The 24,022-nt window shown below is 49.6% G+C and overlaps 1 protein-coding gene and 1 long non-coding RNA gene across 2 annotated transcripts; one reads left to right on the top strand and one right to left on the bottom strand.

Annotated features, from left to right (window-relative positions):
- Positions 1–345: 345 nt before the first annotated feature.
- Positions 346–11,050, bottom strand: LOC134476928 (uncharacterized). The gene is made up of 3 exons (XR_010048765.1): positions 10,888–11,050; positions 5,863–5,967; positions 346–2,445 (listed from the first exon to the last, which is right to left on the bottom strand). It is a non-coding gene; the product is annotated as an uncharacterized LOC134476928 (long non-coding RNA).
- LOC134476927 (uncharacterized) lies at positions 10,990–23,301 on the top strand. The gene is made up of 2 exons (XM_063253347.1): positions 10,990–11,107; positions 14,299–23,301. The coding sequence occupies exon 2, from the start codon at positions 19,500–19,502 to the stop codon at positions 20,427–20,429; it is 930 nt and encodes a 309-aa protein (XP_063109417.1). The 5' UTR covers positions 10,990–11,107; positions 14,299–19,499; the 3' UTR covers positions 20,430–23,301.
- Positions 23,302–24,022: the final 721 nt, after the last annotated feature.

Below are 24,022 nucleotides of genomic sequence, written 5' to 3'. Positions count from 1 at the left end.
AGTGCCCCCTCTGTCGGTTCCTTGTCACCTCTTCCATCTCATCAGCTCTTCACTGCTTCCCTCTACAGTGACCTCTAAGTTTCCTCCAACACCCCTGGCAGGTGCCACCCATGTTCCCTCTTCTATTCACTCTCCCTAGCTGTGTGCCCACTCCCAAGTCGCGCACCGCCAGCTCCTTCTTCCTGCAGTATGAACTTGAGTCACTTCCTGACCGACTGTGGTGGACAGAGATTGATTATGCGATGACCACAGCCCTGAAAGGGAAGAGCCTTGGCTTTTCCACTTGCTCCGGTCCCCCCGCCCACCCCACCCCCGGCCCTGAGCTCAGGGCCTGGCACACAGTAGATGTCCAGGAAATAATCCTAGCACTCTGGGAGGCTAAGGCAAGAAAATGACAACTTTGAGCTCAGCCTCAGCAATTTAACCACCTAAGGAGACTCTGTAAATAATGTTTAAAAAGGGATGGGGATGCAGTTCAGTGTGAAGGCTCTGGATTCACTCCCCTGTACAAAAAACAATGAAAACCATACTTGAGGGTTATTCATTCTACACCAGGCGAAAACAGATGACTCATGAACCCCACCCTCCTTCCCCACCCTCCTTCCGTCCCAGGGCCCCCAGGCCTGCAGGTGGAGAAGGAAGGAACTCAGTGCCAACGGCCTGGGCGCACCTCCCAGCTCCACCACATTCGCATTGTGTGTGTGACCTCAGGCATTCCAGCTTCGCGCCCGAGCCTCAGTTTCCCCATCTGTACAGCTGGGATAATAACAGCGGTCCCTGCAGGGCTGCCCTTTGGATTCAATGGGCTGGTTATGCATAAGCTGACCGCAGCCCTCCAGCTGAAAGCTAGTTCCCTTCCCGGAAGGGGGTGGAGCGGGATGGGTGTGACTGTGTGCTTTCCAGCAGCCAACAAAGATACTCTTGTATGCAGGGCCCCTTGGGCGTGGAACACAACCCACCCGAAGCTTCCGGTCTCAGAGGGGAAGTTCACTAGGGAACTTTCTTTGAGGATGGTCGCGACAAGAAATACTGGTTTAGGGGACATGTCCCACTTTACCTCCCCTGCCCGGAGGAGCCGCAAGGAGGTTTGCTAAGGGATCTGTCCCACCTACTGCTCATGAGGATAGGATCTAATAGGCTTAAAACGACCGCTGGGCCCCAGTGATTGGCTCAGTGCGGGCCAATGAAAGTGAAGTATACAAATTTTGATCAAAACGGGGTGCTGCAGCCCTGTAATCCCAGCGGTTCTGGAGAATGAGGCAGGGGATCGAAATTCGAGGCCAGCCTGGGTTGGAGCGACTCCGTCACGGAAAAGTATTTTTAAAAGGGCTGGCAATGTAACTCAGCGGTGGAGGACTTTTTCCTAACATGTACTGGGTTCCGTTCCAGTACTGCAAGAGAAAGGAAGGGAGGGAAAGAAAGGGGAGGAGAGGGAGGAAATTTTAATACATCAGGTAAGGAAATATGTGGATTTTTGACAGTGAAAAATACACCTTTGAAGCATAGTAACTCTGCTGTCATTTTGTCCCCAGAAAACAAAAACAAAAAGCGCAGTCCGATGACTAAGCTAATGATACTACAGACCAAGAGAAATATTGAGAAACCAGGTCCATGCTTTCATCACCCCATGCCTGATCCCCACTATGGAATATTCAGTTAGGAATAGGAAATCTCCAAATTTGATTTGCTTGATTTAATTTGAACGAGGCTTTCCATAATTGTAGGCCAAATAACCACACTGACGTACAGAAAAGTTCTGTAGATCAGATCACTGCACTTACCACGTGGTTTTCACGTGGTTGAGCCAACGCATTTCTTTTAACTTAGGTCAGTCCAAGAGTAAGGGTCTCTAGATGTTGATGGTGCAAACCTCAGCCAGCTTGCTCTCTGCAGACAAAGCTGCCTCCCAGGGACCTGGATAGACAGCTCCCAGATGGGAGCCAGGGGCTGCTGGCCCTGTTCACCTTCCTCAGCTCCTCCTGAAAGAAGGGTAAGGGGACAGCAGAGCCAGAACTTGGCAAAGACAGAGAGACACAGGTGCCTGGGGACTTGGCAGTCCTCCCATCACAGGAGATAATGTGCCAGTGCCCGGATGCCTGGCAAATGTCAGGGGAGTGTGCATGGCCCTGGAGATGCCCCTGAGTGTCTGCATCCCAGCCTAGGCCAAGGAGAGGACAGGGTGTGGTCACAGTGTGGCTGGAAGGCTCTCAACAGTAGAACTGTTCACCGTGCTCCCCAACCCAGAAGGCCTCCCTGGCTGGGTGCTATCTGTCCCCCAAGGAGCAGCTGCACTGGGGGGGGGGGCACACAATCCATGCTGCTAAGCACAAAATCTAAGTCACATTGGCAGCCCTTCTGGCACGGCATCAGGTAGCATTCAGAGTGGGCAGACTCGGCAGGAGGTGGAACAGGAGGAGCTGTGGCTATGGAATGGACAGGCCAGCTCTGAAAGAAAACAGATGGGGACTAAATGACCAGGCAAACAAGCCTATTATGCAGCATTTCCAATCAGAAAATTACTGAGAAGCAGAGGGAGGCTGAAAGGACCTGGGGCAAGTCCTAGGTAAAGAGGGAAGATAAGGGAGGCTTCATTCATTGGGAGGTAGCATAGTTAGGGTGAGGGCATAAATGGTAACAGTGATGGTGCTGCTGCTGGCGATGACGACAGCAGAGATGTGATGATGATGATGGGGTGGTGGTGGTGGTGATGATGATGTGATGTGATGTGATGACCGTGTTGGTGATGAAGATGGTAGTGGTGTGGCGGCAGTGATGATGATGATGATGATGATCTGGGTGAGGGATCTGAAATAATATAACTTGATTATGGACTACAAGCAGGCTCTGCTTATCATCTCTTAGCCATTATCTCTATTATTCTTAATACGTTTTTCTTGAATTCACTGCTGAAGACTATGTTAGAAACTGTGAAAGGTTATTATCATTTTATCAATGAACAGAGCTATTTATAATTGAGCAGTTACCAGGACTTGCCTTGTAAGATGCCATTTTACCATAATTATTAACAGCCCTATAAAGACTTTCATCACCACTTTCCATTACAGATGAGGAGACTGCAGCCCAGAGATGTTAAGTGACCTGCTTGACATCACACAGTTACCAAGTAATGGAACTGGGATTGTAAACAAGGCCATGAACTCCACTAAGAACACATTCCCACTTGCAAAAAGTGCGAACTCACACAGGTAGGAGACACTCCTACATCCACTCCCCCACTCCATCCCACCCGTCTGAGGCCAGGACTCACTGGTGTATGGATTTCTGGGCCATTAAAGAGCAGCAGGAGGAAGCTGCCTGAGGACTGTGGGAGTTCCCACACTCCAGGATCCTGACCCATATACAGGTAAAGGGCAGCGGCAGCAACAAGTCAGTTCCCTATAGCCAGTGCTCAGCTAACAAGTTCAGGTGTTACCCCACAGGTCGCAGGGAGCTACAGCAGCACCTTTCCAGGTGATTCTTGACTAGACAAGTTACTTGGCCTCTTTCGGGTTCAGTTTCCTCATCTGCAAAACAGAAATAATAGCTCTTCCCTCAGCAGAGGATGCAAGGATTAAATGAACCAAGGTACCTGGCAAGGGCATTGCAGCTTCCTCATTGTCCATCCTGCCGCCCACCCTGGCACATTGGTCCACACCAGTTCTTACCAAAAGCAATGAGCACAAATAATGCCGATGATGTTCAAAGGCAAGGCCTGGAGATCAGAGTGCTCATGCTGCCACGGTGGCATCACAGAGCAGATAGGAACTTGAACCATGCCCTGAGACTACTGTGGAATTTGTAGGCAAGGGAAATAGCCCTTGGTCAGGTGGGGCCATGTTCAAGTTATTATCATTTTCTCATTATGCAGTACAACAAAGCCTATCCTTACCAATCCAACAGCTGTCAGAGCCATCAATCACTTCACTATTGTTCAGAGTTTGAAGCAGGTAGGGTCTCAAGGGGGACAGTTAGTCCGAAGGGGGCAATGGCTCAACTTGAGTGGCCTTGACCCTGAGTCAAGGTGGCATTGGGTCAGCTGGTGAGATCAGGCTGAGAAAGACCCAGACATAGAAACACACTCACCACAGGATGCTACAGGTCTCTAGACCTGCATAGGAACCCATGTCATTGGCTTTTTTCCAGCATGGCACACAAGGTCCCCTGAGAGCCCTGGTAATACAGAGTTCATAGATGGTGCAACTCTCTGTGTGAACCTGTCCTGGCCTATCACAGGTGTCCAGCAAGCCACCTGATACCAGGCTATATCCTCCAAGGGGACACAGAGGAGCTGGGTTCAGGATCAAGTTGTCATCCCCAGAGGGCTACAGGCTGTTGGAACCACTGAGTATCCAAGTGAAAGTTTCTTTCCAGGCCACAGCTCTTCATGCAGATCTCAGGAACTGGCAGCCAGAGGGCCTGGATCTATGAAAGAAGTGCCCAAAGGCCACCACCCACACCACAGCAGTTGAGAATGTGGAGAAGTCCCAGGAAGTTCCTCCAGCCAGGGGCAGGGGCAGGGACAGGAGGCTGGAGGAGGCCTCTGAAGAAGGGGGCCAGGGGCAGGGACCCTCTGCCAGGTTCTGTGTCTGGGCTTTGTTCCCTCTGCCTGCACAGCTCTTCCCCTACATGTCATATGGCTCACCCTTCCCTCCAGTGGTCCTCTGCTCCAAAATCACCTCCTCATCAAGTCCTTTCCCGCTACCCTGTTCAAAATTATAATCTCCCTCCACATGCAGACATACCCTCATTCTCCTTTCCTGCTTCCTTTTTCTAGGGCTTGTCACCATCTGACATATTAGATATTTATTTCTTAATGTCTGCCTCCCATGTTATCCTGTGAGCTGGAGCGGGGAGGCCATGTGTCTGTTTTGTTCTCTGCATGTCCCCAGAGCCTGGAACAGGGCCTGATCAAAAGTTGATGTTCAATGAAGTTTGTTGCATGGAAGGATGGTGGATGGATGATGAATGAATTTAAAGATGAATAGGAGAAAGGATGTGTAAATTGGTGAGAGGATGAATGTAAGCATGGATAAAAGAATGAATGAATTAAGTGGAGGATGAATGAATATAAAGATGGTTGGATCTAAATATGCATAGGTAGATGGACAAATGAATGACTGGAAAGATGGGGGAGCACACTGATAACTGAGCAGAGAAATGGGTGAAGGGATGGCAAGTGGAATGGATAATTGGATGGAGGAGTGAGAGGCTAGATGGATAATGGATAGATCAAAGTATACTGCATTGTGGAGATACAGTGTTATGATTTATACCTAGATGTCCCCCAAACTTCATGTGCTCATAGGATTTGCTTTGGGGAGGTGACTGGATTATGGGAGCACAATACTCATGAGTGGATTAGTCCACTGATGAGTTTATAGCAAAATGTGATGTTAGGAAGTAGAGCCTGGTTGGAGGAGATGGGTCACTGGGGCATGGCCTGGAAGAGTACATCCCCTGTCCCACCTTCTCTGCTTGCTCTCTGCCACACTGTCAGCAGGTATTCCTCTGCCACTCTTGAAGCTAGACAACTGTGTACTAACTGTGAGCCAAAATAAGCCTTTTCCTCTATAATTTCTGCATGTCAGGTATTGTGTCTCAGTGCAGAGAAAGAGACTAAGACATATGGTTTTGTACGGGGGAGGCTCAGTGAAAGCATGGCTTGCCAGAAGGGTAGACTCATTGAATAGATGGAAAGTTGGATGCATAGATTGAAGGAGATGGTAAGGAAGGGTGCTAGAGGAAGGATTTGATGGATGGATGGATGGATGGATGGATGAATAGATAGATGGATGGGTGGATGACTGTCGTATGGGCAGCCATAGACAAAGCTGGGAGTTGGGTAGTCACCCTTGCCCTCACCTGGACTTGCTGCACTTGTTCCAGGTCACAGGAGGCTCCTGTCGAGGGCCGCTGAGCTCCATCTCCATGCAGTTCAAGAAGACCACGTTCTGGCTGTGGAAGTGCCTGTTAGGAGATAAAGGACAAGGCTCTGTAAGTGGGGTCTGACCCACAGGAGTGGCCCATAGGGTAGTGTAGGTGCCTTAGAAGTGGGCTCTGGTTCCATCAAAGGTGAAGAAGGGTCTCCAATGACCACACAGGTGGTAGAGAGAGGCCAGATCAGTGTTCTGCCTGGCCTGGACGGACTGAGGTGTGGCATGGGGATAGGCACGAAAGCAACAGCGCTTAGCCAACACCACAGCAGGCCTCAGACTGGCACCTTCCCAGAAGGCAGAAAATTTGTGAACCTTCTTTTCCCTCAGCAGACTACATAGCTCAATGGCTAAGAGCATAGTTTTGGAGTCAGAGAGACCTGGAATCCAGACCTCACTCTGTCCCTTGAGAACTCTCTGCATCCTATAGCCTTGATTTCATCCTCAACACAATGAGGAGACAAAAAGCTGTCTGGGGGTCAGTGTGATTATATATGAGGTGCTTAGCAGCCAGCTGGCTCACAACAAAAGAGGCTACTGTGGCTGTGAATGTGCCAGCCCAGCATTCAAATGTAATGGATACTCAGAAAACATTACCGTTTATTGTAATGTGATGGGGTTGAAGACGAAGAAATTGCAGAAAATGACTAAACCATATTCACACTGTTGCCACTATAAGTCATTTAAGGGCTCCCCCTGGAACACAAAGAATGCCTCGTAAAATATATGCTGGGCATTATTATCAGCATTATTATTTTAATGGACCCCAAATTTATTAACTATTACTATTGTTATACTGCTTAACTCGGGCATGTATGGAAGTGACATATCTACTATATTTTAATCATGAGTAGTAGTATTAGTATGGGAATTTGACACATTGTCAGGACTCAAATCTTGCAGATTAAATGACACTAACAACAAATAACTCATTTAATACAGATTTTTGTATACATTAACACTAAATAGTGATGGCTGTTATTATCTTCACATTGTTTAGTTGGGACGAAGCATTTTTTTTTTTTTTTTTGTCTTTTTTCATTTTTATCGGTACCAGGGATCGAACTCACGAGTGCCTGCTTGCAAGGCAGGTGCTTATGCCGCTGAGCTAAATCCGCAGCCCTAGGACCAAGCATTTAATAGACAATCAATAAATAGAAACTAACTTTAAAAAAAAATCAATAATGCTAATAATAGTAACAATAATACTAGGGATAACAACAGGGAATGAGCTTAGTAAATATGAGTGGCAGAATTCCGATCATCAATAATGAAGAGGCCAGCACACTGTAAATCTCTAATATACTGAGCATACCAGTTGAATGTGGATGTCCTGGGTTGGGTGCCCACTCTGGCAAGCTTGGGGTGTTCTGTGACCTTCAGAAAGGTCAGGCTCTTCTCAGGAGCAAGATGCAGCTCCAGCTCACAAGTGAGTGCGGCGCAAGGGTATGTGTGCACCACATTGCTCAAGGCTCTGCTCTTGACCCCAAACCTCAGACCCAGCCCTCAGCACGGCAACTGCAGCTGGATGAGGCCGCAGAGCCACACCCTGGCAAAGCTGGTAGCTGGTAGCTGCAGGGCCCTGGCAAAGCTGGTAGCTGCTGCACTCAGGCCTTTTAAGGTTGAGCAGGAGGTGAAGGAAGGCTCTGTGTGCTCAGTGCTCAGCTCCCCACCTCAAGGCTTCAGATCACTGCTGCCTAAGACCAGGTGACGTCACCTAGAGCTCAGAGCTCACTCCCATCTCAAAAATAGGCTCTTCTCACTGACCTCAGACTTGTCGTGAGGGCTAAGCAAGTTGAAATAAAGTTATAGTAGGGGGGAATCTAGCATAGTGCAAGCCTGAATGAACATGATCTACTGTCTGCCCAGAAACAATCGCCTTCTGGTCTACCTTTCCCACACGATGGACTCTGGTCTATCCCTCTTCCTTACCCAAACACTTCCTTCTTCCCCTCCTCTCAGCACTGGAAGATCAAAGCCAGGGCTTCACACTGAGCTATAACCACAGCCTTTAAAAAAAGTTTTTTTGAGAGAGTCTCCCAGAGTTGCTCAGGCTAGGCTTGAACTTGCCACCCTCCTGCCTTGGCTTCCCAGAGTGCTGGGGTCACAAGCGTAAACCAGTATCCCTGGTGTTTTCTTTTTCTTTTTTTTTTTTTCATGTATCCTAATCTATTAGAAAATTCATTCTGGCATGTTTACAAATTTACATTATGACTGAAATTTGCTTTTAAAAAAGGAATGAGTCAGGCATGGTGGCACACACCTGTAATCCCAGCACTCGGGAGGCTGAGGCAGGAGGATCTTCCCAAATTGGAGACCATCCTGGGCTTCAAAGTGAGCTCAAGGCCAGTTGAAATGCATAGCAAGACAGTGTCTCAAAAAAGACCAAAAAAAAAAAAAAAAAACTAAAAAATAAAATTTAAAAAAATGAATAAATAAGGGAAGTGTGCAGGTAGCTCCAAAGTTGTTCTCAACGTGGCCATTGTTGAAGCTGCTTGATAGTTCTGGGGCATTCATTGTCCTACTTTCTGTTCTTGTTTATGTTAAAATTGTCTATGTTGAAGAATTAAATAAGAAAGAAAGGGAAAGAAAAGAAGGAAGGAAGGAAGAAAATGGCTATGACAAAACTTCCCTCTGTCTCTACAGAAAGACATTGAGTTCTCAGCTGTGCCCTGTATTAACAGTAGCATTGGCTCTGTATGCTTCAGTTTTGCCAGAGATAATAATAGTCACCACTACTTGCAGGTGTTTCTGAGAAGGTGAAAGCGGTGAGCACATAGGCCTGTCGTTCTTTGTAGGTATGCAATCGGTGTTAGCACTTCTTAGCACTTCAGGGAATTAGAAAAGTAGACATCCCAGATCAGGCTCTCTGAGCATGGAAAAGGACATCCAGTCACCCTGATGAGGAGGCAAGAAGCACAGAATCATCAAGGTGTTTAGGGGTAGTGCTCAAAATATATGGCAATCCGTAGATAAGGCTGCCACCCATCTTCATGCATCCATCTGGGGCTTGGGGAGCGTCTGCAGCACCTGCCACGCCAGGCTTTGGAGTGTGGGAATGGCTGGGGCACTAAGGCAGCTCAGGAAGACAGAAGTGGCTGTCTGTGCAAATCAGCATGGCCATCTGGAATGTGCAGAAAAATTCCCACCCCTTTCTGTGACTCACCCCTGGAGGAAGAACTTTTCCACTGCCCAGGAGTGACGTTCGCATCCTGGCAGATTGTACCATATCCCTGCAGGGCCTAGCACAGGATGTGGTCACTGTCCCAGCAAGTCACAAATCACTGGCACAGCTGGATACCTTATGGATCTGGATGGAGCTCAACAGGGCAAGAGCCAAAGGGCTCCTGAGGGTACTGTGGGAGCCCAACTGCCTCCTGGATGATGCACCCTGTCCCCCGTCATTACAGACTGGACAGGCAGCACCACATGCCTTGTTCTTTCTTTCCTAGGTGCAGTGGGCCTCTGTGTCATCACTGGGCTGCATCATTACTGTAGAGCCTGGGAGTATGACCCTCACAAGACGGGCACAGTGAGCATGAGGCTTTTAGGTAAGCTCCATGTAATAGAATTGCATTCCCGGTCAGGGAACCATATGATAGAATTTTGACACAGCTGAAAAGATAAGAAGTATGAAATATAAATGACCTTTATTTTAAGAAGGCCGGGAGAGACCTCCTGCCCCTCCGGGGTCTGGCATTGTCTCCAGGGGCTGGCATTCTCTCCGGTGGACACGTGGAGTGGGGGCATACATGTAGGTTAGGTTTGGGGTGGTGCCTAAAGGGCACTTGTGATGTGCAGGTAGCCCATTGGTATTCATTTCTTGCCACAGGTAAATTCCTAGGGGTGGGGAAGATAGAGCCCCTCGGTTCCGCCTCCCAGCTTTTCACCAGCTACAGTGTCCCAAATGGGGCAAAATCCTTTCACCATGCTGAGTTACAGATCAAAACCCAACCTTGACATGAAAAGAGCTTTTCACTTCCCTTTGAGATAAGGCCACCCTTTCAGGATTTTGGAGAAGGCAGCTGTCTTGCCATTCACCAAAGGAGCCCTGTTGATAAAGGACAGCCCTGGAGAGCTGGATCATATTTGTTTGGCTCAATGTTGCTCCACAAAAAGTAGGTGCTCAAATACATGTAAAAATGCACTATGATAGTGAACATCCTTTGCTTTATCCTACTCAGCATTCATTCTTCCTTTCTTAGGGTTCCTTTAGACTCTGTCCCTGCAAAGTTGGTGCATATAGATGATAAGAAGTTAGGCCCACCCTGATTTTCAGCATACAACCTACAAAAAGCATCCTCAGCTAGACCACGAGGATGTCTGCATTCACAGGGACACAGACACTGGACTTGCAGGTGCCCAATGGATAATTAAAAGCAGTGTGAACCTTGACATCTCAAACTTCATGCTATCACCATCTCTTTTATTGTTTTAAAACTTTGGATCAAATCTCTGCTCAGCTCTCCACGTAGACACTAAAGAAGTGTCTGTCTAAAAACTGATAATACATGTTTATAAGCCCTAAATTTGCCTAACATGTCTCATCTTCCTTCAAAATCGAGGACACTAAGATTAAGAGTAACTAAGGCATTTTTAGGATCTGCAGGGACTCTGATTGCTAGTTTTGACAATGTCCTGTTCCAGACCCCATGGAGTGATGCCTGGAGGTCTCCAGTCATCATCCTAAATCTTTAGTCATCTTGGATTCCTGACTGACCACCCCTCTCCACACAGGAATAATTACCTCATGGGAACCAGATTGCTTCTGAAGCCATAAGGACATCTCCAGAGCCAACTCACAAAACCAGTCCTGAGACCTATCAACCTGACTGGATCAGGATCAGGATCACAGAAGCTGACAGCTTTCCTGCCCTTCATTACTATGTCTTCTTGATTACCATTTTGGGACAAGAAGATGACATGGTAGGGACCCCAGAGCCAGGACTTTTACCTCAAAACTCCAGTAACAACATGAACCAAGCCAGACCAGTGAGGACATCCCTGGGACTTCTCCAGAAGAGGTCTTTCACTCCAGCGGCATTTGCTAAGTGGCAGCCATCTTTGTCCTCACGAGATGGTGTGGGACTCATCTGAAAGCTGGGAAACAGAGCCCAGGAGCAGGTTCCAGACATGCTATTTGAGCACTTGGATGCACCTGAATCCAGAGATGTGTAAGTTTTGTTTTAATTATGTAATCCAATAAATTCCTTTTTTTTCCCCCTCAAATTGGTTTTTAGATCAACACCCTTTAGGGTGTTTCTGTTATTTTAACCAGCGGACATTTGAGGAATAGAAACAGGAAAGCGTGTGTATTTACAAAAGAGAGGTTAAAATGTGAAAATACTAAAAAGAAAATCAAATTTTCCCTTAGAGCCATGGCTTTGGCTGGGCGGCTTGGATTCCTGGAATCCACACCTCCCTGAAAGCTGCATGCTTACCTCAGTTGTGGCTGGGCTGTCCTTTTAGGGCTGGGCCTGAGTCCCATTGGGACAGACATCTCCCGCCAGGGGCTGCTGGCCCTGTTCGCCTTCCCACATTCCTCTTGGAAGAAAGGTAAGGGGCCAACAGAGCCAGAACTCCACAAAGACAGACAGACACACAGGTGCCTGGGGACTCGATCTTCCCATCACAGGTGATAATGTGCCAGTGCTCGGATGCCTGGCAGGTGTCAGGGAGAGTGAATGGCTCTGGAGATGCCCTCAAGGGTCCCAAACCTCGGCCCAGGCTGATGGGAGGACAGGGATGATCACAGCATGGTTGGAAGGCTCTCAGCAGCAGAACTGTTTGTTCACTGTGCCCCCCAGCCCAGAAGGCCTGCCTGGCTGAGTGCTATCTGTCCCTCAAGAAGCAGCTTCACTGGGTGGTGCTGTTGAGCACAAAGCCTGAGTCACACTGGCAGCCCTCCTGTCATGGCATCAGGCGCTGTTGGGGAGGGCAAGTTCAGAGCTAGAGCGGGAGAGGCTGCAGAGCTCATGGTGGCTGTGGGGAGGACAGGCCAGCTCTGGGGAACACAAATCCTCCACTGCACAGACATCAGCTCACTGCTCCAAGATCCAATCTTGCTTGCTGCTCTCTCTGAAAATGCTGAATAAACAAATGTAACCAGGCATGGTGGCTCATACCTGGGATCCCAGCACTCCAGGAGACTGAGGCAGAAGGATTGCAAATTCTAGTCCCTTGTGGGTAACTTAATGAGCCTCTGTCTCAAAATAAAAATTGAAACAGTGACGGGAATGTAGCCCAATTCAAGGTCCCTGGCTTCATTCCCCTGAACCACCTTCCCCCAAATGGTGTGAATCTTATATCTGTGCAATGACGTGCTCAGTCTTGACTGAACATGTCTTATGTGCCAGGAGTGTTTTAGGGACTGGGGTTATAGCAATGACCGAGACAGTCAGAAACCTCTGACCTCATTCACCAGATATTCTGGAGCGGAGGTTGACAAGCTTCTTCCCCTGAACCAAATCTGGCCTACCGAATTTCTTTTGTACAGACTATAATCTTAGAGTAACCCTTACATGTTTAAATGGGTGGGGGGAAAATCAAAAGAAGAATAATATTTTGTGAAGCATGAAAATCATGTAAAATTCAGATTTCCTTGTCCGTAATAACACTTTCATGTGATCCAGCTCATTTGCTTATCTATTGTCTCTGGATGCTTCTGTCACAATAGAAGTGCTGAGCTGTTGCTGCAGTATTTCTGAAAGCTGAACTATGTGTTATTTGGTCCTTCAGAACAAAAGCATGCCAATCCCCTTCTGGAGGGGGGATGTGGGCAATGAACCAGTAATAAACAAAGACAATTCCAGAACAAGAAACCGGGTTGAGTAACGAAGAGTGGCTGAGCTCTGGGGCCTTCTTCAAGTACAGTGGGCAGGTGGAGCTCCCTGCAGAAGTAGGGCCAGTCCTGAAAGAGTAGAGGTCAAGCACAGGATATGTGAAAAAGAGCTCTGCAAGCAGAGGTGACAGCAAAGGCCAAGGTCCTGTGGTCAGAATGAGCCTGCTGTGTTCCAGGAGCTGCAGAGAGGCCAGCATGGCTAGACTGAGTGAGCTGGAGAGCAGTGGAGGGCAGGCTATGGGGGGGGAGGTGTGACGGTAAAGTTTCATTCCAACAGTAATGGGGATCCGTGGCCGATTTTAGTCAGGAGCCTAGTGAGAACCGATTTAGGCCTGTACGGACGGCTGTGCTGACAGGGCAGCCCCACCCACAGCTTTGGGGTTTTCACAGACCAGGATGTTGCCAGTGGGGGGTTCAGTCAGTGGGGGGTTCTTTTGTCTCATTCAGTTGGAAGTTGTGAATCAACAAGTGCTGCTCTGCAAGCAGTGCTGGTGTCACCAATAATGCTGGATACCAACAGTGGACACAGCAAGCTGCTGACCACTGTCACTGCCCTCTGTCAGTCCAGATAAAACGGAGGGAGCCAAACTGGGAAAGGGACAAAACCAGGGAATCTTTGGGGTAGCTAGTTGTGTTCCTTGTAGATAATTAAGAATTGGGGGGCTGGGGCTGGTAACAGTGGGCCCAGAATCTTCCCTTTTGACCTTAGCATGTCACTGCGGTTCCTCCAGCCCCCAGCATCTGCAATGGCAGGATCAGGGGAGGGGCCCTGCTGCTGACCACTGAGCTATACTCTAGCAGCCTGGAGAACAGTGATCACTACATAACCAGGGAGGACACTGAGGGAAGCTGTCCCAGTCCACTGAGAGGACGAGGGGGGCAAAAGGAAGCAACAGGGAAGATCACAACTGACACTGGCCAGGTCATGGCCCCACTCTGGCCTGCGAGGAGAGAGCGAGAGTTAGGCCTTCTTGTCTCAAGGGGAAGGACCTAGCAAAGGAATGATCACTGGTGTGTGTGTGTGTGTGTGTGTGTGTGTGTGTGTGTGTGTGTGTTACTAGAGACTGAACCCATAGCCTATAAGCCCAGCCCTTTTAAATATTTTTAAATTTTGAGACAGTGTCTCCCTGAGTTGCTAAATTGCCAGGCTGGATTCAAACTTGTGATCCTCTTGCCTCAGCCTCCAAAGTACTTGAATTACTGTGTGTGCCACCGACTCTGGCTTACCTGTGCTGTGCACTTCATTTTCTCTGCTGAAATCCCAGCACCACCCGGGTCGGAAGTTTTGTGTTTCAGTTGCTGCTTTGCCCTCAGCTCGTAGACCACTTCCTGATGGTCCTCAGGTACTCGTGTAGTCACTGTCTCGGGGAAGTAAGCACTGACCTTAGAGGTGAGTCTGGGAGCAGAGGTGGTTCCAGTGGGGCAGAACCTTTCCCTTGCCTCTTGTCTCTGCAGTAGGCTGCCACTGTCCAACCAAGGGGAGTTCCGTTTGCAGGACACTGAGCTTGCTTCCTGTTCTGGCAGGTGCCTGCAAAAGGACCCACCGGCCATAGGGCCTGGAAGCCAGGGGCCCATATCTTCTGGATACCACTCCTCCTCCCTGCCTGCCACTCACGAGCCGTGGGTTCCATCCGAGCCTCATCTGTCCCCAAGCTGCCCTGCTCCCCGCTCTATGGCCTGAAGCCTCTGGGCTTCTGAAGACATGTTCCTTTCCTCTGGGAAACATTTGTTCCTCTGGGAAACATTTGTCATCTCCATTTTGATTTGTCAGCTTTGATTTGTTCCAGTGTCCCTGTCTCCGGAAGCTTGCCCTGACTGTCCAGGCTGGGCAGACGCCTCCCCTGCTCCCCCTCCCTACTTCCCTCCTCTGATCCCCAGGCACCTGCCTGGCTTCCCAGCACAGCCCTGTGTTGGCACCATCTGAGGACAGCTCCATGTGCCTCAGTGCATCCTGGGCTCCTGGGGACGGTCTGGGTCTTTCACAGTCACTACTGCATGCCCAGCCTCACCCAGTGCAAGTCTGGGCCTTGAGTGATCCCTCTCTGCCACACAGGATTAGGGAACACCCTCCTGTCCTGTGCCTTGGTGACTGCTCATCATCATGAAGTTGTCACATTCATCCTGAAGGAATGAGAAGGTGGCTTTGTCCTTATCTGCTGGCCTGGCTGACCTGGGCCTTCCCAGGGCAGGCTGACTCAAGGGTCTGGGATGAAGCCTGTTGCCCACAGGGTGCAGAGTCTTGTGACTCTGACCTGAGGGACAAAGTGATGTGAACAGAGCATCGTTCCCTGATGTGAAGGTCAGAAATTCAATTTAGCAACAAGAGTTAATATTTAGTTATAACATTGATGTCTTGCCAAGAACTGTTCATTTTTTCTGACACTCACAACTCCCCAAAGTAGATACTATTATCCTTCTTGTGCTTATGTTGAAGAGGAAACTGAACACACAGCACACAGAAGCCTGCCTTTGGGATCTGTGGTCCCATCCTCATGTCACTCAGCCAGGTGGGGGAATTCCCTGAATTATGAAAGTAACAGAGAAGACAAGCATGCAATGGAAGGTATTGGAGTGCACAACCTCACTGGGGACACCTTGTACTCTGTGTGTACACAGATTGAGTAACAAACAGCTCACTCTGATGGCTGGATCCTGTGAATATGTTCTGCTATGTGGCAGAAGGCACGTTGCAGATGTAGTTGATGTTACCAACCTTGAGATGGGGGAGACTGCTCTGCATTGTCCAGATGGGGCCTGTGAAAACATATGACTTCTTACAAGAGGAAGAAGGAGACCAAAGAACCTGTCAGAAAGAGGAAGGAGACTGACAGCGTGAGGTGGATTCATCTGCAGTGGGTAGCCTCGAAGATGAGGGAGAGGACCACAAGCCAAGGATTGTGGGAGCTGAGACCAGCTCTCAGCCTGCAGTCAGCAAAGAGATATGCACCTTAGTCCTATAGCCACCAGGAAATGGATACTGCCAGTCGTCTGCTCATCAAGAAAATGACCCTCCTCAGAGCCATCAGAAGGGAACCTGTTGACCAGCTGAGAAGTTTGGTTCTACCCTGCAGAACCAAAACATGAGAAGCATGAGTTACTCTAAGCTGCAGTGTTCCAGGCAGTTTGTTAAGGCAGCGACAGAAAATGAACACAGCTGGATGCTCACACATACTGCATTTCTCACTGCGGGCCTCCATCAAACCTGTCTGGCTGACTGCTTAATGCTCTTGACAAACATCTACTGGTGGCAAGGCAAGGGCAGCAGAAGTGGACATTTGTCCTCTGGGCACCAGCCAGTACCATTGCTAGTGCTAACCTCAACATCACCCAGGCAATCTCCCCAGGGCCACGGCCTAGGGTCAGGCTGAAGCTAACTGCAGAATCCTTCCCCCTTCCCCGCCCCCCGCTGGCCACGTGACTGATTCAAGAGGCAGCCAATCAGCGCCACTCAGCCCCTCTTCTGGGGCTGCAAGGACACACTGGGCTCCTTCCTGCTGGGCAGAGACCTGAGTGGCTGCCAGGCGGGTTGAAGGGGAGTCATCTGCATGTGAGGCTACTTTGGCAGGAGGTGTCTTGGTGAAACCGAGGCAGGGCTGGTGATGCTGAGTGCCTGACTGAGCCAGGCCTGAAATACCCGCTCAGAGCCTTAGCTATTTGTGCAAGCCAGCACGATGAGTCCATGCAGTTTTCTGTAACCAGCAAGCAGAGGGAGGCTGGTCTGTGCATAGAGGAAGGCAATGCACAAGGTTGCCACTTACCATAGACCACAAGGGGTCTCTAATGGTAGCATGGGGAGGCCATTGTGTGGGAACTTCTGGGCACAGCTGCCCCGCACCTCACCCAAGATCCCACAGAGCCCACACAGCCCACAGAGGGCTCCATGAAAGATACTTGAAGGCATCAGACATAGGAGGTCAGGAGGCTGGCGTGTGTGTGCAGCATCTCCCAGAACCACTGAGAGAGACATGCATGAGGCTGCTGCCCAGATAGAGCAGTGAGTAGGCCTGAGTCCTGTCCACTTGGCAACACAAATGGGACATGCCCAGCTAGGGCCCGACTCCCTCAGAACCTCTGGGCTAGGACCCAGCCCTCCTTAGATTTCTAAGTTTGAACTTGCTCTCTGGAGATATGTCCCAGCTCTCATCCAATCTCAGCTGTACCCTCCCAGGAGTCTAAGCCTCCATCATCATCATCACCCCATGGACAATGACCTTGATGCGTCCAGCCCAGGTCACATGGCCACAGGGCTGAGATACTCATTGTGCACTGATACCATCCAGCTCAGCACAAAACAGCAAGTACCTTGTGCCTTGAAGGCAACATGGTCGAAAGTGCTGTATGGGAGTCGCCTGACACCAAGTTGCTACTTCTTAGGTTCCACAGTCCCAGGCTCCACCATCCAGGAGGCACGCTGCACCATTCACACCAGCCTGCAAGCTGAATGAGGCAGGACCCCACTCGCTTGCCCCTATGGCTGCAGAGTGTGATATACACACAGGTCCCAGGACCAGCAGGTTTCAAGAGCTACCCACAGGCCTTAGCAGCCATGTGCCTGGCCCACAGGCAGACTGAGCATTCCTACCATTCTGAACTACAGGACCCTGCCTTCTGTGGTCTGGCTTGGAATGGTATGGGCTCCAGCTGGGATGTGCCAGAGAGGGTCAAGGCTTTGGGCCCACACGGATTCTGGTGAGAGGGCCTCAGGTCTGGTGTCCTGTGCTCATCTTTGGAGGTTCCAGGTTCAATTCCCAGTTCAAGGCTTATTTCCATGGCCAGGCAGGTGGCTGGAGAGGGACAGAGGAAACAGATGTCCTTTTACCTGTAGATACAAGATACTGTGCTTGGGGACCCTGGCACACATTTAGGTAGAGATGAAGGAGGCTTCCAGTGAGGGACATTTGGGAAATAAACACATGTGTCAGGAAAAAGGATGTGCAAGGTCCCAGTGACAGGGCCTGAAAAGAGTGGGGAGTCAGTGGAGCTTTTGTTTTTTCCCGTACTGGAGATTGAACTCAGGCCTCCACACTGAGCTACATCTCCAGCCCTTTTTTATTTTGTATTTTGAGGCACAATCTTGCAAATATTTCAGGCTGGGCTCTAACTTTCGATCTTCCTGCCTTGTCTCCCAGAAAACTGGGATTATAGGTGTGTGCCACCACGTCCAGCTTCCACAGGGCATCCATAGCAGAAAACCTGGATGAGATTCCTAAAGTATGAGAGAGGATGAAGAAGAGGATGGTGGGCTGAGTCCTGGGCACACCAGCGTTCAGAGCCTTTAGAGTGGGGCTAATGTGAAGGCACTTGGCCGGGGGGGGGCAGAAAGTGTAGGGTCCTGGGATCTGGGAGAAAGGGTACTTCAGAAAAGTAGGGGGACCAGGTTAAATCAAAACCTACCAGTGGTCAAGCAGGATATGAGCTGAGGGTGGACTACTGGATTGGGGAGACCTCATCAAGAAATAAATGTTTTGGTGGCATGAAATTGCAGATGGACAAAATCCTGACTGAAGAGGATTTGTAAACCCAGATGAGGGAAATCAGTCATAGAGCAGACATTTGTGCAGTTTGCTATACAGAGAGTTTGAGCAGTGGGGAAGCAGCTAGGTGGCCTGAGGAAGGTGTTCTAAATGGGAATAAATCATAGTCTGTTGGAATATGAGAAGTATCCAGTGGAAAAAGAGCATATGTACTGGGTACAGTGCAATTCCAGAACTAGGAGAGGCTGAGGCAGGAGGATTCCAAATTTAGGTCCAACCTGGAAAACTTAGTGACCTAGAGAGAACTTGACTCAAAATTGAAAATACAAAAGGATCAGGGCCCTGAGTTCAGAGGTCCTGGGTTCAATTCCCAATAGTGGAAAAGAAAACAAAAACAAATGCAAAACCATGAATGAGCACCAGAGTCCCCAGAAGGGCTGCAGGGCCCTTCCGGAGTGATGATCTGAGAAGGGACCCAAGAATGTATATCTCAACAAGTTTCCTGGTGCTGCTGCTGGTCAGGGAGCTGCCCTTTGAGAAGCATTGATCTAGAGGAAGTCAGAGCAGAAACAATTTCAGGGGATATTGGAGCACCTTTGCAGGGGTGGAAGGAGCGGAGGCCATGTCCATCACGGCAGCCAGGGAGGCAAAAGGCTCTGGAGCTCACAGCTAGTCCAGTGGCTATTTTCCCAGAGACCCAAAGAGTGGAGAGTGACTGCCAGCTGTGAGGTGAGAAGAGGTCTGGCCTAGGGCAGAGAAGGTGTGAACAGTCCCAGGGGTGGGACCAGTGCAAGTATCCCAGAGCTGGCAAGTGGCAGTCAGGTTCACCTGGTAGGTATGACGAGGTCAACTGTTTGCAGCTGTTGTGACGTGGTCTGTGGAGGGGTCTAAAGAAAGGGATATGGACGGAGCAGCAGGGACAGTAGACTTCATTGCCACTGGGATCCCCTGGCAGATGGAGTCAAGGAGCTTGAGGTTGGGAGTCACATGCTGGGTTTCATACCCAAGAAAGACCGGGGGCCCCCGGAGGCTGCACTGCTGAGGCCTTGGGTGGTGTTGCTATCTGCCCGTGACCATCTGTCAGCCTTGGCCAACCCCAGTGCTCTGCCATCTGTCCACTTTTTGCCCACCTGTCCCTGTCTCTCCCCACTTTTGTCCTACCACCTGTTCAGGTATCTCAAGTGGTTCCATCTCTGACCACCCCTGCCTGTCCCTCTGCTCAGTCCTCCTGTCTTCCTGTCGATCTGCCTGATGATCTTCTCATCCATCTCTCTGTCTGTTCTTTCTGTCTGCCCATGGGCCAGTAGATCCTGCACCCACCCGTGTCATTGTGCCTGCCCCTGCTCTATCCTCAAGCCCAGCTTGCGGCCTCATTCCCCACCACACATCCTATTAGGTCATCTGATCTCGCCATCACGTCCTGGCTGTGGATCAGGCCTCTGGCACCAGGGTTCCCTTGCAGCTCTGCCTCCACTCAGATGCCAGGAAGCAAGGCCAGGAGGAACTGGCAGGGCTAGAGCCACAGAAGTCACCCAGAGAGTGTGTGCAGGTGGCCCTGGGGCCCCACATGGCAGAAGGAGCCACGAGAGACCCAGCAGCATACCACAGGCCCCACCTGTCAGCCCTCTGGCCAGCACCAGATGTGGCCTTCATGCCCACAGAGGCACCTGTGGTTGTAGGAACTGCTGCTCCAGAAACAAGAACCAAAGGGCAGGAACTGGGCTGTGGAGAGTGGGGTTGGGGTGGAGGTGTCTGGGGCCTGAACAAGGGAGGCAGGAGTATAAGGAAAGAAGGAACTGGGACATTATAGTAGGCATGGCCATTAGGAACTGGGAAGATGGCCAGAGAAAGGCCTGGCTCACACTGCTGATATCTGCCACATACAGGAGGCTGAGGGTCCCAGAGCCAGTGACGGTAAAGGAGCACTGCCGAGCTGCTATTGGAGTCCACCCAGAACGGCTCAGGTCAGGGTCAGCCGTCCAGCTCACCCTCCCTGAAGATTCAAAGGCCAGCTTCCATGGGTACCCCACCCACCCGGGCTGCAGTGGCTCCCCCAAAGCCATCAAAGGGGCTCCTGCCCCTGGCCACCATGGTGGTCCACTGGCTGTTGGCATAGAGGAAGGGGCAGAGCTATTGTTGACAGCCAGCACCACGTGGAAGGCAGTTAGATTCTGGGGCTGAAAGCCTGGAGCCAGTCCTGGGTAGGCGCAGGAATACCCATGATGCCCCCTTGTGGCTGGCTTCATAGCTGGGTTCCACCTGCCCCGTGGAGCTGACAGCTTCTGGTCTGCCGAGTCCCCTATCCAAAGCCACCTCCATCAGAGACAATGGCAGTGCCCTTTCATAATTTTTCTGTATCCATTTATCTTTCTCTTTTTCTGCCCTAGTCTCTCTCTTCATTTGACTATCTCCCTTCTGTGGGAATTCTCTCCATCTCCTTCGCTGGGTTTCCCTTCTGTGTATCTTCCTATCACCTATCCCCCTCCCTCCCTGTTTTCCTGTCATGCTTTCTTTATCTCTTCCTCTTCCTCTCCCTCCAGTACCAAGGATTGAACTCGGGGGCCTTCACAGTGATCTCCATCCCCAGCCTTTTTTGTTTTTTTTGAGACAGGATCTTGCTAAATCGTTAAGTTGCCCAGGCTAGGCTCAAACTTGCTATCTTCCAGCCTCAGCCTCCCAGAGTGTTGGGATTACAAATATCCTCTCCTTATTTTTATCTCTCCCTCTTCTGTCTCCATTTCTCTGCCTCATGGTATTTCCACTTGTCCAAGAATCAGACCAAGCTCATCTTCCTTGGAGGCTGGGCCAGACACTCTCAGTCAAGGTCTTCACTACTGTTTTTCCCTCTCCTGAAGCCAAAGGTCTCTTGAAAGGAGATCCTGTCCCACACAGTAGGCTGAGAGCAGGGATCCGGGTCTCGGAGCAGCACAGGGGAAGGGGAGGCTCAGGTAGGGGTGTGGCCAGGATTCGTGACCCACGTAGGCAGTACTGTGTGTGAGTAAAGGGCTCCAGCAGCTGCAGCTCCTAAAGGAGCTGTCATTCTCACAGGAAGGGCCTTGTTCCCCAGTCCCTTATTGCAAAGTCAGATCCTCTGAGGGGAATCACATCCCTTTAAACCCCAAGGGTCCTCCCCGCAGGCCCCAGAAGTGTGTGTTCAGTGTCCTCAATCCAAGTAGCTTGGTTCTGCAGGACTGAGAGGAGATATCATCTGAGGGCTGCTCCACCCATCACAGCCCCCCAAGGAGCCAGAGCATCTTCCTGGTGGCCCCACAGTGGGACATAACTTTGCAGCCCCAGCCCAATGGCACTGCATCCAGGAATCAGGAGGCTGCCTGAGATCCTGATTCCATTGTTCTGACTGAAGCTGGGCAGGCCTGGGAACAAGAAGAGGGGTCGGAAAGAGGGGAGGAGGTAGACGGGGCTTTTCCACAGGCACCTAGCCCCACTCCGGAGTGACACCCACATTAGCAGAGCCGTGTGGGAAGCAAAGCATTTGCAGAAGGAGACACTGCCAGCACTTCTTGGCTTAGCAAAGGGACTGATGGAGAGCTGCTGACCAGAGCACCTTTCCTCCTGGGAACCTTGCCAGTTCTCCTTCCTGCAGGTTAAAGATTAATTTGCAGCCTCCTGGGAGCTGAACAAGTGTGAAGGGGAAGCTAAAGGGTGGACCTGGGGAGACAAAGGGATGCAGGCCAGCTCAGGGCCCAACACTGGGAACTGCAGGGAATGATGGGGGATACAACAGCTGTCCATGAGCATTTGAGACTGGTTCTGGGGTCCTGGTACTGACACAGTGCAGGAGAGACTGGCCTGGAGAGGTGAATGGGGAGCAGGTCAAGGCTCCGTTCTGTGTACCTTGGAAATTCATGGAGCTGCCTGGACTGAGCAGGTTCAGAGCTAGGAAGAAGGAACTCCACTACCAGGTGGGCTCCCAAAGGCACTGCTCCAGCCAGCACATAATAGGTTGAAAGATATTGAATGAATGAATAAATGAATGAATGAATGAATAGCAAAAATTAAGGCAACCACATTCAAGCATCTAAATTTATGTAACCTCACTACTCTGGGAGATTCAAGCAGGCATACTGAAAGTCTGAGTCCAGCCTAGGCAAGTTAGCAGTTTAACAAGAAAAAGGGAAAGAAAGAAAGAGGAAGGAAAACAAAGAGAAAAAGAAAGAAGAAAGAGCTGGAAAATCATTTAGCTCAGTGGCACAAAGTGCCTGCCTGGCAAGTGTGAGGTTGTGAGTTTGATTCCCAGTGCTCCCCCCCGCCCCCAAAAAAAAGAAGAGAGAGAAAGAAAAACCAAAAAGAAAGACAGCTGGGGATACAACTCAGAGAGAAGGCCCTGAGTTCAATCTCCATCACTACAAAAGAAAACGCCTTGAATTTGGGGAAGTACATACAGAAATTTCCCATATAGTGCCTGACACATAAGAAGTACTCAAAATATTCTTACAGTTATACTTATTAATATAAATATCTTTAGGGTACACCAAACAGAGTTATGGTCAAATGTTTACAGAAGCTAAACTCAACATTCACCCAAAGCTGAATGTTCCCATCTGAAATATACAAACAAATTGAAAAGTGTAGTACAAAGTTATTAGTCACAACTTCATTATCCACAACTGTAGCAGGTAAATCTGGTTTTTAGGTTGACTAAAAGAGAAAAACTGTGTGACAGAAATTGTTCTCCTTAAAGCCTTGTTCTTTTTGAAACTGCCTAGCTCTGTAACTGCTTCATGGCTCTGTAGTTACTTTCTTGATTCCTGTAACCATGAGAGCATAATCAGACATGCAAGATGTCTGATTGTAACAAGCGCCATGATCGTTAATCTAATCTTGTAACTGATCATCATTCATCTAGCCTTGTAACTGATGATCTCACTCTGCTAGCTAATCAGAAGACCTGCCAGGCTGTTCTGTCTTGCCTTTGTGTCTCCTGTTTATGCATCTGTAAAAGCCCTAGACCATCAGAAATCGGGGCCTGATATCTTGGGAATGATACCAATTAGTGCCCATCAATGTAAAATAAATCTGCCTCCAAATCCCCGGTCTCGTTTTGGTGTTTCTGTTTGCTGTAGCACGACCTTTAGCAAAGTATCATTTTTCTGCTTTGTCAGGATGTCCAACTTGCTCCTACAATCTATAAGTGATGTGGCAGTTCTAAGAAACAGCCTTGAAGTTTTGGTTGTGTCTCCTACTGAAAAATGGAGTCTCTGCCCTCAGCCTGGTAGGTTGGTGACTGTGTCAGCTAATGGAGTCAAACAAAAGTGAGGCTGGGATACAGAAGGTAGAGGCTTCTGCTCAGTCTGGAGCTCTGGGCCACACCGTGAGAAGTTCAAAGGTCCAGAGGCAGCCATGATGGAAGGAAATGAAGTCTCTTGGACAGATGGGTTGAGAGTCCGAGTGGTGCCCAGCCTTTGAGACTTCCAGCCCAGGCCCAGATTTATGACAAAGAGTCTGGTCCCTACTCACCAACTCACTCTACCCATTATGTTTCCAAGCTTAGGAACTGGACATCATGATGCAGAGACAAGTGTTTCCTCCATTCCCTGTTCAACCTCAGAGTCGCAGAATCCATGAGCCTAAGACATTGTGGTAATTTTACATCACCAGATTTGGAGTGTTTTGTTTTGCAGTCATAGAGCCAGGATAGATGCTTGTTCCACTGAAGCAGCACTGGTTTCAATGCAGAGGCTAAAATCCATCTTCCTGCTTACAACACTATTGGAACGTTCACAATTATTTCTCAATACAAAACGAATGACCTT

This window comes from Cavia porcellus, unplaced genomic scaffold (assembly GCF_034190915.1).
Source record: "Cavia porcellus strain 051 isolate PalLab524CR breed Dunkin Hartley unplaced genomic scaffold, mCavPor4.1 scaffold_7, whole genome shotgun sequence".
Taxonomy (NCBI): domain Eukaryota; kingdom Metazoa; phylum Chordata; class Mammalia; order Rodentia; family Caviidae; genus Cavia; species Cavia porcellus.
Note: the sequence above shows the minus strand (reverse complement) of the source record. Positions and strands in the feature narration are given on the sequence as shown.

Bases quoted from the DNA above. Each gene is read 5' to 3' on its own strand.
- LOC134476927 (XM_063253347.1), top strand. From the start codon at position 19,500: ATGATCTTCTCATCCATCTCTCTGTCTGTTCTTTCTGTCTGCCCATGG.